The sequence below is a fragment of the Thamnophis sirtalis genome, unplaced genomic scaffold (assembly GCF_051295495.1).
Source record: "Thamnophis sirtalis isolate CommonGarterSnake01/CBP01778 unplaced genomic scaffold, rThaSir2_p1.2 scaffold_16, whole genome shotgun sequence".
NCBI lineage: Eukaryota > Metazoa > Chordata > Lepidosauria > Squamata > Natricidae > Thamnophis > Thamnophis sirtalis.
In genome coordinates, this window is record NW_028261396.1 from 2,991,258 (window position 1) to 3,004,494 (window position 13,237).

General features: G+C 38.7%; 1 protein-coding gene across 5 annotated transcripts in view; it reads left to right on the forward strand.

The window, feature by feature from the left end:
* The window catches only part of KIDINS220 (kinase D interacting substrate 220), a 64,690-nt gene that overhangs the window by 15,506 nt on the left and 35,947 nt on the right, over positions 1-13,237 (forward strand). For all 5 annotated transcript variants that reach the window (XM_087702754.1, XM_087702758.1, XM_087702753.1 and 2 more), the window contains exons 8-14: positions 37-234; positions 353-451; positions 3,656-3,754; positions 5,968-6,066; positions 6,870-7,047; positions 8,087-8,251; positions 11,004-11,183. In XM_087702754.1, coding sequence (XP_087558880.1) covers positions 37-234; positions 353-451; positions 3,656-3,754; positions 5,968-6,066; positions 6,870-7,047; positions 8,087-8,251; positions 11,004-11,183 — 1,018 coding nt within the window. The remainder of the gene's footprint in view (positions 1-36; positions 235-352; positions 452-3,655; positions 3,755-5,967; positions 6,067-6,869; positions 7,048-8,086; positions 8,252-11,003; positions 11,184-13,237) is intronic.

The following is a 13,237-nucleotide window of genomic DNA, read 5'->3' on the forward strand; positions in this document are numbered from 1 at the left end:
GATTCATGTTAGTAAGTGTATTTTATTCTCTCTCAGAATTCTATGACGGCACTGATTGTAGCCGTAAGAGGTGGCTTTACAGATTCCGTGAAAGAAATCCTGAAAAGAAACCCAAATGTGAACTTAACAGATAAAGATGGAAATACAGCTTTGATGATCGCCTCAAAGGAGGGACACATAGAAATTGTGCAAGATCTCCTAGATGCAGGAACATACGTGAATATTCCTGATCGAGTGAGTATGCATTTGTGTGGCATAAAAGGGTTGCTTTATTTGTGCGTGCCGTGACACTTTGAAAGCTAATTTGGGAATCTCCGAAGTAGAGGGTGACTCTGTTGTGTGCTAATTTCAGAGTGGAGATACCGTGCTGATTGGGGCTGTCAGAGGTGGTCATGTTGAAATTGTGAGAGCATTGCTTCATAAATACGCTGATATAGACATTAGAGGTCAGGTAAGTAATTCTCTGTTTAACGATATGCTTTTGAATGTGGCAATTGGAGAATGTAGAAGCATCCCTTGTAGATAGGAGACGGTTCCACCACAAAACCGCGGTAGACTAAAGCGCGCTCGACGAAAGCGCGTACCTGACGTCATCACAGTGCGACGAAAACATCACGCTGTGAGCGGTAAAGTTAAAATTAATGCGAAAACCTTACCCTAACCCCCCCAAACCTAACCCTAAACCTAACTCTAAACCTAACCCTTAACCTAACCCTAAACCTAACGCTAAACCTAACGCTAACCCTTAACCTAACCCTAAACCTAACCCTAACGCTTAACGTAACCCTAAACCTAACCCTTAACCTAACCCTTAACCTAACCCTAAACCTAACCCTTACCTTTATGTGAATCGGCTTGCTTTAAAAGCGCTTTTTAAAGCGCCCTTTTTTCTCAGCGGTCATATTTGACGCGCTGCTGATGACGTCAGGTACGCGCTTTAATCGGGCGCGCTTTAGTGGACCGCGGTTTTGTCGTGCCACGGATAGGGGACATATGAGATAATATTTATATTCTGGAAAAAATGCTCATACCAAATGTCAAGGTTTGACTGTGGCAAGTATATTTCTTAAACTTTACTGCACATTGTTTCTATATTAGAATGTAGAACAGGTGCTTTCATTTTTATCTACAGTGAACAGGTAGTACTCAACTTACAGCCACTCAGTTACTGAAGCTACAGTGACACTGGAAAAAAAAAAGACTTGATACTGGTCCTCACACTACCTCACACTCACAGCACCCCTCACTATCACGTGATCAAAATGTGCTTGGCAACTGGCTTGTACTTACGATGGCTGCAGCGTCCCAGGGTTATATGATTACTTTTTGCTTCATTTCCAGCTGGCTTCTGACAAGCAAAGTCAACTGGGTAAGCCAGATTTGATTAATGATCACATGATTCACTTGACATGTGGCTAAAAAAAAAGTCATAAAATTGGCCCCAACTGACTTAACTATCTTGCTTAGCAACGGAAAACATAAGTCACAATTGTGGTCATAAGTTGAGGACTATCTGTAATTCTTTTGACACTTAGCTGTTATGAACTACAGGTAGTCTTCCACTTACAACAGTTCATTTAGTGATTGTTGAAAGTTACAATGGCACTGATAAAAATGATACTTACAACCATGGGGTAGCCATGGGGCTCTACATGGGGCAGCCCTTGAAGAGTATTCGGAGACTTCAACTTGTCCAGAATGGAGCCGCGCGAGCGATTGTGGGTGCACCTCGGTACACCCACGTTACACCTATCCTCCGCGAGCTGCACTGGCTACTGATCAGTCTCCGGATACGCTTCAAAGTGCCAGTCGTAACTTATAAAGCCCTTCATGGTATCGGACCTGGGTACTTGAGAGACCGCCTGCTGCCAATTACCTCCCACAGACCCATTAGATCACACAGGGTTGGCCTCCTCCGGGTTCCGTCTACCAGCCAATGTCATCTGGCTACCACCCGGGGGAGGGCCTTCTCTGTGGCAGCTCCGGCCCTCTGGAACGAACTCCCCGCAGAGATTCGGACCCTCACCTCTCTCCAGGCCTTCCGAAAAGCCATCAAAACCTGGCTTTGCCGGCAGGCCTGGGGTTGATGAGTTCCCCTCCCCTCTCGACCTGTGTGGTTGTGTGATTCTTGGCTATTTTAACTATTTGTATTGTGTTCTATGTTTCCCCTTCCCCTTTTGAGTTGTTCGCCGCCCTGAGTCCCTCCCGGAAAAGGGCGGCATATAAATAAACCAAATCTAAATCTAAATCTAAATCATTGTAGCATCCACCATGGTGACCTGATCAAAATTCGGATGCTTGGCAACTGGCTCATATTTAAGACGGTTGCAGTATCCTGAGGTCATGTGATCACTTTTGTGACCTTCTGACAGCAAACTCAGTGGGGAAAACCAGATTCACTTAACAACAGTGTTACTAACTTAACAACTGCAGTGATTCACTTTACAACTATGGCAAGGAAGGTCGTAAAATGGGGCAAAATTAACTTAACAAATGTCTTGCTTAGCAAGAAAAAAACTGGGCTAAATTGTGGACGTAAGTTGAGGACAACCATGTACTTACATCAGGCAAGTGAACAATGTGTTTTAGCTGGATGCAGAAAATAATAGCATGCAATTTATTTTAATCAAGTTTAGGTTCAAAACCCTGAATAGGAGGTTTCAGGTTTCGTTTTTATTTATATGCCGCCCTATTCCCAGCGGGACTCAGGGCGGCTCACAAACCCAAGAGGGGAAGGGAAACACAAGAACTACAAATACAAGCATTTAAAATAACCAACAGACACACAATCGAGAGGGGAGGGAACTCATCAACCCCAGGCCTGCCGACACAGCCAGGTTTTAACGGCTTTTTGGAAGGCCTGGAGAGAGGTGAGGGTCCGAATCTCAGCGGGGAGTTCGTTCCAAAGGGCCGGCGCTGCCACAGACAAGGCCCTCCCCCGGGTAGTAGCCAGATGGCATTGGATGGTAGACGGAACCCGGAGGAGGCCAACCCTGTGTGATCTAATAGGTCTTTGGGAGGTAATTGGTACCCAGGTCCAATACCATGAATAGCAGTTAGACTTAGACTTATATACCGCTTCATAGGGCTTTCAGCCCTCTCTAAGCGGTTTACAGAGTCAGCATATCGCCCCCACAGTCTGGGTCCTCATTTCACCCACCTCGGAAGGATGGAAGGCTGAGTCAACCTTGAGCCGGTGAGATTTGAACTGCTGAACTGCAGATAACAGTCAGCTGAAGTGGCCTGCAGTACTGCACCCTAACCACTGCGCCACCAGTACTCCATGAAGGGCTTTATAAGTGACGACTAGCACCTTGAAGCGTATCCGGAGACCAATCGGTAACCAGTGCAGCTCGTGGAGGATAGGTGTAACGTGGGTATACCGAGGTGCACCCACAATCGCTCGCGCGGCTGCATTCTGGACGAGCTGAAGTCTCCGAATGCTCTTCAAGGGCTGCCTCATGTAGAGACACTCTTATAAACTTGTTTCTTAAATATAATGTACATGCGTAGTAATAACAATATTATCATTTTAGGCAGTGTGTGTGTGTGTGTGTGTATATATATATATAATTTACACATATAAGGTATATTTGGCTTATGAAATTAATCCAACTAGCTTTTAAAATGTTAATCATGTGTTATTCATCTATAGGATAATAAAACAGCTTTATATTGGGCTGTTGAAAAGGGAAATGCTACCATGGTAAGAGATATTTTGCAGTGTAATCCAGACACTGAAATATGTACAAAGGTAAGTATATAATTAATAGTTTCTAATCCTGAATAAGCTTTAATATAGGTGATTTTCGTATATATTGTTGTTATTTTTTTTAATTTTTAAAAACTCTAGTTCTTGAACTTGCTAATAAACTTTATTTAATAATAAGCTTGAAGTTTATTTAATAATATTTCTGTTTACATAGCAATAACCTGTATTAGTTTTCTTAGAAGTGTGACATGTATTTATTAAATTTATATATACCAATAATTTGATTATATATCTCCCAATTGCTGCTTATTACTTTTTGGAATAGTACTAGACAGTAAAATAAATGGCATTTTTTCTTATGAATGCATGCATTTAGACTTAACTACCAAAACTAAGCCTCTTCATTGTGGCTCCTACCTTGAGAGCTCTTAGTCAGGTCTACTAACAACATATGGGCTTTATGTTGTTTTGGGAGCTGATATGATTTCTTTTTGACTTCTGTAATTTTTTATTCTTAATTGTATGCTGCCCAGTAGTCAGCCTATACTTAAATAATTGGGAAGGATATAGCAATGATAGTATTTGGATTTAATACAGTCAGTGATCAAATAATATCATTTATCAAATAATATAATGGATATGGTACTTAGTTATAACAGAAAAGATATGACTAGAGCTTAACTGTGGAATAAATGACAAACTTCTCACATGCAAGTTCCAAGTCAAGTTAAAGTAAAAGAAACAGTTCCAACAATATGATCTTGAGCACATAGTTAGCATTTTTATGGAGAACATGAGAAATTACTTTGAAATCCAGAAATCGCAATTAATTTCTTTGATGGAAAATGAAGGAAGCTGGAATAAAAACAAATAATTTATTGAGGATTACAGAAACAAGACTGTCTGAGCAGATTAAAAGGATCTTCTCTCCTTCTTGGCCCTCCCCATTGTGAGGATGACCCAACTTCCAATCAAACAGAGGTGTTAGGCCAGGAGAGAAGGGGGATGGAAGAGAAGATGGCTACCTAAGAGCTCTGCAACCACAGGCCTCATGAATGCTGAATAAATGGAGCCCAAAAATAAAGGAACAAACTAAAAGTTTGTTAGCCCTGATGAGAAGAGGCAAAAGGAAAAGAGGCAGCATCTGAGAAAACTGGGGACAGAGGTGTTTATTTCGTTCCCTCAGACTGGCGAGAAGTTCTTGGAGTCATTTGCTCAGATGGAGCAAAGATTTGAAAGAGAAGCATCAAGAAATGCAGCAAAGAAGAAATAAGCAAAAAAAAAAAAAAAAAAAAGAGAGAGAGAAAAGAAATGAAGAAAAAGAAAAGACTTTGGCAGGACAGTAATGGAAAACAAAATAAAAAAGATAAATCAAACTGTAGGAAAAGAAAAATAGGTTTATAGAGCATGACAATAAAGATGTACAGAGATTAAGAAAACAGAAAAGTGAGTAACCAAAAACTTGGAGATACAGAACAGAAAGATAGGAAAACATAGTGAAGTTGAATTTTAAAGAAAATAGTGTAGGCAGAGCTTCTAGATAATGAAAATAGAAAATAATTTATTACTCGGAACAGAACTATAAATGATTGTTCTCAATAACATAAAAAATGAAAAATGATACAATAATTTTTATTGTAATACTTTGGGGAAGCAAAAGTTGGGATTTTAAGCAGTAGGGTTTAAAGAGTTTTGAATTTTTAAACTTTGGTATTGGAAAAATAATTACAGAAAACAAATGGATCATAGAACTGATCTAGGAATGTCATTCAAGGTGCAATTGACCAGGTTCGAATTATCATAGTTTGCATATATTATGTGAAGACTAAATCTCTGGAGAAGTTCATAATTCTGGGAAAAGTGGACAAAAGAGAATTATCAGCAGGTAAGTACTGGTAGATAGACTCAATTACAGTGGCATTGTGCACACTGTTGGAAGATTTGAAGGACTGGTTTGGGAACATATCATCCTGGAGAAATTCTAAGTCATTAAGAGGTAACACCAACTTGATAGCATATAATCAAATTACTAATTAATTTCAGCTGGTTTGTATATTTTTAGAGATTAAAACAGTTCAACAGCTGTTGATATAATTAAAAGCTAGTAAAATAATACCGCTAAAAGTATAATGCATCTCAAACCATTCTGTTGGAAAAGGTTTTTGTCATGAAATATAATTTGTCTTTTAAAAAAAGTTAAATATGCTTTATCTGTTCTTCAAGTGTCTGCTATATCTTTTTCTTTTTACTTTTAGGATGGTGAAACACCTCTTATAAAGGCAACCAAAATGAGAAATATTGAAATAGTTGAGCTTCTGCTGGACAAAGGAGCAAAAGTTTCTGCAATAGATAAGGTAAAGTCTAATTGTTATACAATGTGAAAAACACGGTTAAAAGTAAAATAGTGGCGGAGGGCTGACCCTCAAATCTTTTGATAAAAGGAAAAAATGATCTGCTTAAAAAAATGACACTATAAATTGTTCTCATTTGGTAAAAATATAACAATGAGAGAAAACAAATGATCTAAAGAATATAAGTTGAATTAACCTTTGTAAGGAATAAAGGAATGGGGGAAACATAACTTGAGCTTCTGACTATATGAGCCATGCAAGTATAACTATAGAAAGAAAACCAGATTCAAGGGGAAATTATGATTGGCACATGCATGGACACTCGTCAGGAACACTTTAACTAAAATGTGGAGTATAATAGCTGCAGAGAAGATGCAGTTCAGTGGTGGGATACGACTGGTACGCCCCGGGATGGGTGTACCGGTGCCTGCTGGGAGCACCAGGTACCGTTCCGGTACGGTGCTCCAGAGGGCCTACCCGCCCGCCCGCTCTCACCGTTATTTGAGCCAATCGGGGCATTTGCGCACGGAGCGTATGGCGCCTGTGCGACGCTCCGCTGAGCAGCTGGAGTATCAGCGGTGGATATGGATGTGCGTGCTCTGCACATGCACATGGTGGGCGCCTGGCCCCGTTGCACCGTACCGGTTGCAACAGGATCCGGAACCCACCACTGATGCAGTTGCTGTAAGTTACTCTTGACAGGTGTACATCATGTCCACTGTACTTCAAATTGCCTTTTTCCCCTTTATATCTGTGTATTGTTCTCATATGCTTCTATATTTATTAAGTTACAATAACTCTTACAGAAAGGAGACACTCCACTTCATATTGCTATTCGTGGCAGGAGCCGTAGGCTTGCAGAATTGCTGTTACGAAATCCTAAAGATGGCAGGCTACTTTATAGGCCTAATAAAGGTGGTGAAACCCCTTACAACATTGATTGCAGCCATCAGAAAAGTATTTTAACTCAAATCTTTGGTGCTAGTAAGTATTTAGGATTTTTAAAAAAATATATAAATATTTCTGATGCTTTGGAAAATATGTTTCTGAAGTGCCCAAAAAACATTTAATGATTAAATAAGCAAAAAATGTCAGCCTAGCAGTAGCTGTTTTTTAATTTAATGATGAACGCTAATTTAGAAATACGTTAGGACAGTCTAGCCCAGTGGTAGCAACCTGGTCCCTACCGCCCACTAGTGGCCGTTCCAGCTTTCATGGTGGGCGGTAGGGGGTTTGCTGTAACTCTGCTTTATAAATTTTATAAAGTAAAGTTACTTCCCTACTTTATAAATCACCATTACTGTGGAACGGTGGGCGGTTAGAAAAATTTATTACTAACAGAGATACAAAAGTGGGTGGTAGGTATAAGAAGGTTGACTACCCCTGGTCTAGCCTTTTCCAACACTTGTGCATATCTTTTTTCCTAATATATGTGGAAGAATTTTAAACAGGTTTTAATTTCATCTGATTTCTGATTTCTCCATAGTTTGTAGATCCAAACAGTAGCTTGTAAATCCAAAAGTCTGCCAACTCTTCCAGGCTTCTTGGATGGAGGAAGCTAAAATTGTTCCTATCAAGCTAAACCAATTTGAAGTATTGAAACCAATATTTTCTGCTTTTTAGCACCAGGTGAAAATATGGCTACTAAGAGAGGATTCATTAGCAGTAGATTGAATAGACAGGTGGATTGCTTGATGGCCTCTAAATATTTTGGGATATCTCTCTCAAATTTCTTTGCTTTTAGTCATGCTAGCTGGAGGTGGGTGGGTTGATGGGGTTTTTCACACAATCAGTTTGCCGTTTCCCGGGAAGAGTAACTAGGTATGAAAGTCAAGAAGAATTACCTTTTAGGTTGATCTGTTTTCTTATTCTTGGTATGGGAATGGAAAATAAACGTGCAACTATTGCATTTGTCTTTATAGAATAGTTACTTAAGCTGACTGATTGGCTGGCTATGATCTGGTCTTAGTGATTAAAGAACAGGGCAAAAAAAGCACGTTTTATAAGTTTATCTGTGTTGCAGGGCATTTGTCTCCTACTGAATCAGATGGGGATATGCTGGGTTATGATCTCTACAGCAGTGCATTAGCTGACATTCTTAGCGAACCAACAATGCAGCCACCCATTTGTGTTGGACTCTATGCCCAGTGGGGAAGTGGCAAATCTTTCTTGCTCAAGAAACTTGAAGGTAAATATTTGATTTGAATACTTACTGAAAGCTAGACAACAGCTTGCTTGTTGTTGTTGTTATTATTATTATACAATTGTATCACAGCGGCCAGTTGTTTCGCCGGATTTGGCATTGGTTACTAGTCGGGCCCCAGCCAGGGGCCTAGGACGTCGTAATGTATTTTCATAATATGCGTGCAGATCCAAGCAGTGCGGCTTTTTGCATTTGGCCGATGGTGATTTTGTCAATTTTTAACTCTTTTAAATGTAATTCCAGTGCTTTTGGAATAGCACCCAGTGTGCCAATTACCACTGGAATTATCACTGCTGGTTTGTGCCATAGTCGTTGCATTTCAATTTTTAAGTCCTGGTATTTTGCGATTTTTTCATGTTCCTTCTCGGCGACCCTGCTATCACCTGGTATTGCGATGTCTATGATTGTGACCTTGTTTTTCTCAACAAGTGTGATGTCTGGTGTATTATGCGCCAGATTATTATTACTATTATTATACAATTGTATCACAGCGGCCAGTTGTTTCGCCGGATTTGGCATTGGTTACTAGTCGGGCCCCACCCAGGGGCCTAGGACGTCGTAACGTATTTTCGTAATATGCGTGCAGATCCAAGCAGTGCGGCTTTTTGCATTTTGACTGATGGTGATTTTGTCAATTTTTAACCGTTTTAAATGTAATTCCAGTGCTTTTGGAATAGCACCCAGTGTGCCAATTACGGAATTACCACTGCTAGCTTGTGCCGTAGTCGTTGCATTTCAATTTTTAAGTCCTGGTATTTTGTGATTTTTTCATGTTCCTTCTCGGCGACCCTGCTATCACCTGGTATTGCGATGTCTATGATTGTGACCTTATTTTTCTCAATCAGTGTGATGTCTGGTGTATTATGAGCCAGATTATTATTACTATTATTATTATTATTATTAAATTGATTTGCTGGCTATCTCACTGTTTGAGGTAAGTTGGCTTTTATTTATTTAAAAATGTATTTATCTAAAGAATGTATACAGCCATTCATTTCAGATGTTGCATCTGTGGGTGGTAAACAGTGAATTAAAAAACCAAAACCAACACCAACACTTTCAAATAATTATTTCAGAGAGTAAACAGTTTCAATGGTAATCCAAAATATTAATAAGCAACTAGAAAATTACAACCATATCTTTCTAAATTTTGTCCTGTTCATTTGATTCAAAGTAAACAAGAACATGAAGATTGGAAAGCAATCATTATATCTAACATAAATTCAGAACTGCTGTGTGAAAAAAACATTTTTCCTCTAACTCTTCATAATCATTGGCTAAATCTATCTTTTGTACTAAGAGAAAATTTTTAAAAACCTTGTTTTTTTGTTTGTTCACTTATTCACATGCTTTAAATTTTCCTCAGAATTGTTTGTTGTCTTAAAATGATTTTTCCTTTTTTTGTTTTTAGTACATGTGTTAAATAGAATTATGTGTGGGTTATATTGTACATTTTTATAGTAGAACTGACAATTATTGTATTTTTCCCTTCTCTTTTAATCTGATTTTTAAAACAGCAGTATATTGCACATTTTTATTACTTAGTTCATCTGAGATACATGATACTTTATCAACTCAGATTTTCCAATTCAAGTGAAATGGTACATGTGTGGTTGGGATTCTTTGATCTGCTGTGGTTTTGTTTTTATATTTTGTATAAAATTGTCAGTTCGCAGGTCTTCAGGGATTATTTTAGATACTTTCCTTTTGTTTAAATTATTGTCATTAGTAAATTTTATCACTTTGTTGTCTGTGGTAATTTCAAGATAACTGATGAACAAATATGAAAGCATGAGTCCAAATACATACATTTCTATAGTTCCACTGTGTAAATCAACCATTTATTTATATCTCTTTTTTTTTGTACTTTATTTTTTTTCATTCATAAATCACTTTGGCTGAGTGAAAGTCTTAAAGAGTGCAGCTTGCCCCCTGAAGTCTGGATATTCAATTTTTGGAGATTTTCAAGACATGATTGGACAGCCATTTGTCTGGGATGGTATGAGCAATCCTGTACAGGGTGGAAGGTTGGTTTAGACCAGTGGTTCCCAAAATGGGTGGTACCGTCCCCTGGGGAGAGGTGGGATGACTTGGGGGGGGGCGCTAAGAGGCAAGGAGTGGCGGCAGGGGGGGCACTAAGAGGGCGAGGAAAAAAAGATCCACTCAATGCTGGTCGTGGGTGGATTTTCTTTTAGGATATGTATTTAGTTTTTGAAATATCCCCATTCCCATCCTCTCTCCTTGCGGAATTACTGGTTTTGAATAGTTGGTTCGGCGAGCAGAAGTTTAGCCACTAAAACCACGTAGGCATTTAAAGGCAGAATGTCTGTGTCATGCAAAATAATTGGCAATCTGAAGGAGATAAGATTATATTGTATGCCTTTGTATGTGTGGATATGTGCACACACAAATTTTGCAGCAGGGTTAACAAATGACCAGAGCACCTCTTGGTTAGCATAGCCAATAAGAAACTTGGCCAATAACATTAAGGCAAGTATGAGCAATTATCTGTCCATGGTTGCTTAAACAAATGACACCAAGGGGGCAGTGGATTGAACAAGTTTGAGAACCACTGGTCTAGACCAAAGTTCTTTCCAACCCTATAGTTCTATGGAAAATTCACTTCATTTTCCAAAAGACTTCCAACAATATCAAATGAATCACCTTTATTTTTCAGGAAAATAGTTATCTATCTTGGAAATTTTATGTTGACTAAAAATTACTTATCTCTTTTTAGATGAAATGAAAACATTTGCAGGACAGCAGATTGAACCTTTGTTCCAATTTTCCTGGCTTATTGTGTTCCTTTCACTTTCATTGTGTGGTGGCCTTGGATTATTGCTGGCATTCACCGTAGATGAAAAACTCGGAATAGCCGCGGCACTGAGTTTATTGGCACTGCTATATGTATTTTTCAGTAAGTTTTCTTTTAAGGGAAATTAATTTTTTAACTTACAGCATGTTTAAAATTAAGCTGATGCTTTAATTAATGCATAAATGAAGCAAAAGTCAAACCACATTATTAAAAACCATAATAGTGTCGCTACTGGTAAGATCTGTAATTTTGTGAAAATACTTTCTAGAAAAGAGTATGTATAGAAATTATATCTGTATCAGCTCTCCCCCCCCCCCCCCCCCCCAATCACAACAGTCTGTAAAAGACATCGGATGATAGAAAAGAACAGCTGGAAACTACTCATATATGTTAGATTTCAAGAATGAGTGATATATTAAGATATGGTAACTTAGTATATTTTCAATAATTAGGCTTTAAATATTTCCTAAATTGGAATCAGGACCACTGTGATTTTTTTGGCTCTATCTGTCATGCTAACCATGCACAATACAATATACAGCTGTAGGAAAGATGGAGAAAATGCTTTCACTGTACCTAAAGCATCAAACAAGGAATAAAATATGGCTCAGTAACACAGGTAGTACTAGAGAATAATATTTGAAACATGAGTGCATTTATTAATGCATTTATTAATGCATTTGAGTTACAAAATTTGACAGCATGCACCAGTTTTTCCCATTGGTTCAATGTTTCACTCTATGTGGATTCACTCTACAGTACATGAGGTTTTCATGGAACATAATCTGAGCATAAAGCCAGAGAAGACTGTACAGGTAATCCTCAACTTAACAACAGTTCATTTAGTGAGTCAAAGTTACAACGGCACTGAAAAAAGTGATTTATGACCATTTTTCACACACGACCTTTGTAGCATCCCCACGCTGATGTGATCAGAATTCAGCCGCTTAGCAACTGCTTCATATTTACGACCGTTGCAGTGTACCAAGGTCATGTGATCATGTTTTGCAACCTTTTGACAAGCAAAATCACTGTGGAGGCCAGATTCATTTAGCAGCTATGTTACTAATCTATCAACTGCAGTGATTCATTTAGCAATTGTAGCAAGAGAAGTCAAAACTCACTTTAACAAATGTCTCATTTAACAACAGAAATGTTGGGTTCAGTTGTAATGGTAAGTCGAAGGCTACTTGTACTATGCACAATGATTAAACTCTTTGACAGCTATTGATTATTCAGTGCTGTTTTTCGTGCAGTTAATTACATTGTAGATAATGATAGGCATAGACCAAAGTGTACATATCCTTATTGTCTTTGCCAGACTTCTCTTGAGTTAAAAAATAAATGACAAAACAGGTAGTCCTCCACTTAGAATATCTGTTGTTGATCAAAGCAGTCATTTAAGCAAAGTTGCTCATGTGACAGTTTCGCTTAATGCCTGCAAATCTGGCTCTCCCAGTTGTGGTAGTTAAGCAGATTCTCTCTTTCAAAGAGCTGCCTACCAAATGGAATCTCAGCTCTATGGCAGATGGTGGCAGCAACTTGCAACCATCTCCCTCTGATTTCCTCATTGACAGTCTGGAGAAGCTGGAGGGGAGATGATTGCAAGTGGCATCACATGAAATCACAGGATGGCTTGGCAACTGGTTATAAGTGAACAGGTTGCCAAGGACAAAGCCTGCGACCATGGGCCTGTAGGGGCCAGGGCATGGCGCAACTCTATAATGGTCAGAAGTGCTTTATGGGCAGTAAAGCATCCTTTCCAAGCCATTGTACCTTTGAATGGGCATTAAATGACCGGTTGTAAATCAAGGACCACCTGTAAATGCAAAAGGATATATTGGGTAGACGTAGGAGGAGAACCGTGTTAATTTATGGTAGCAAATAAATAAATTAAAAGAATTTGATAGTACCTTTTCCAACTAACACATTGTATTAAAAAGCATAAACTTTGGTGAATTGGAATTCATCAGATGCATATAGTGACTAGAGTGATCTAATATTTAAATAGGGATAAAATAGAAAGGGAGGAGGGGAAGGTATGTGGACATGCAAGTTACATGTAGATTAATTAACTATAATATGTTAAAAGCCACTATGTTTGCTGATTTGTATGTATCATAAGAAAACATTTAATACACCAAATTCCTTTGTTT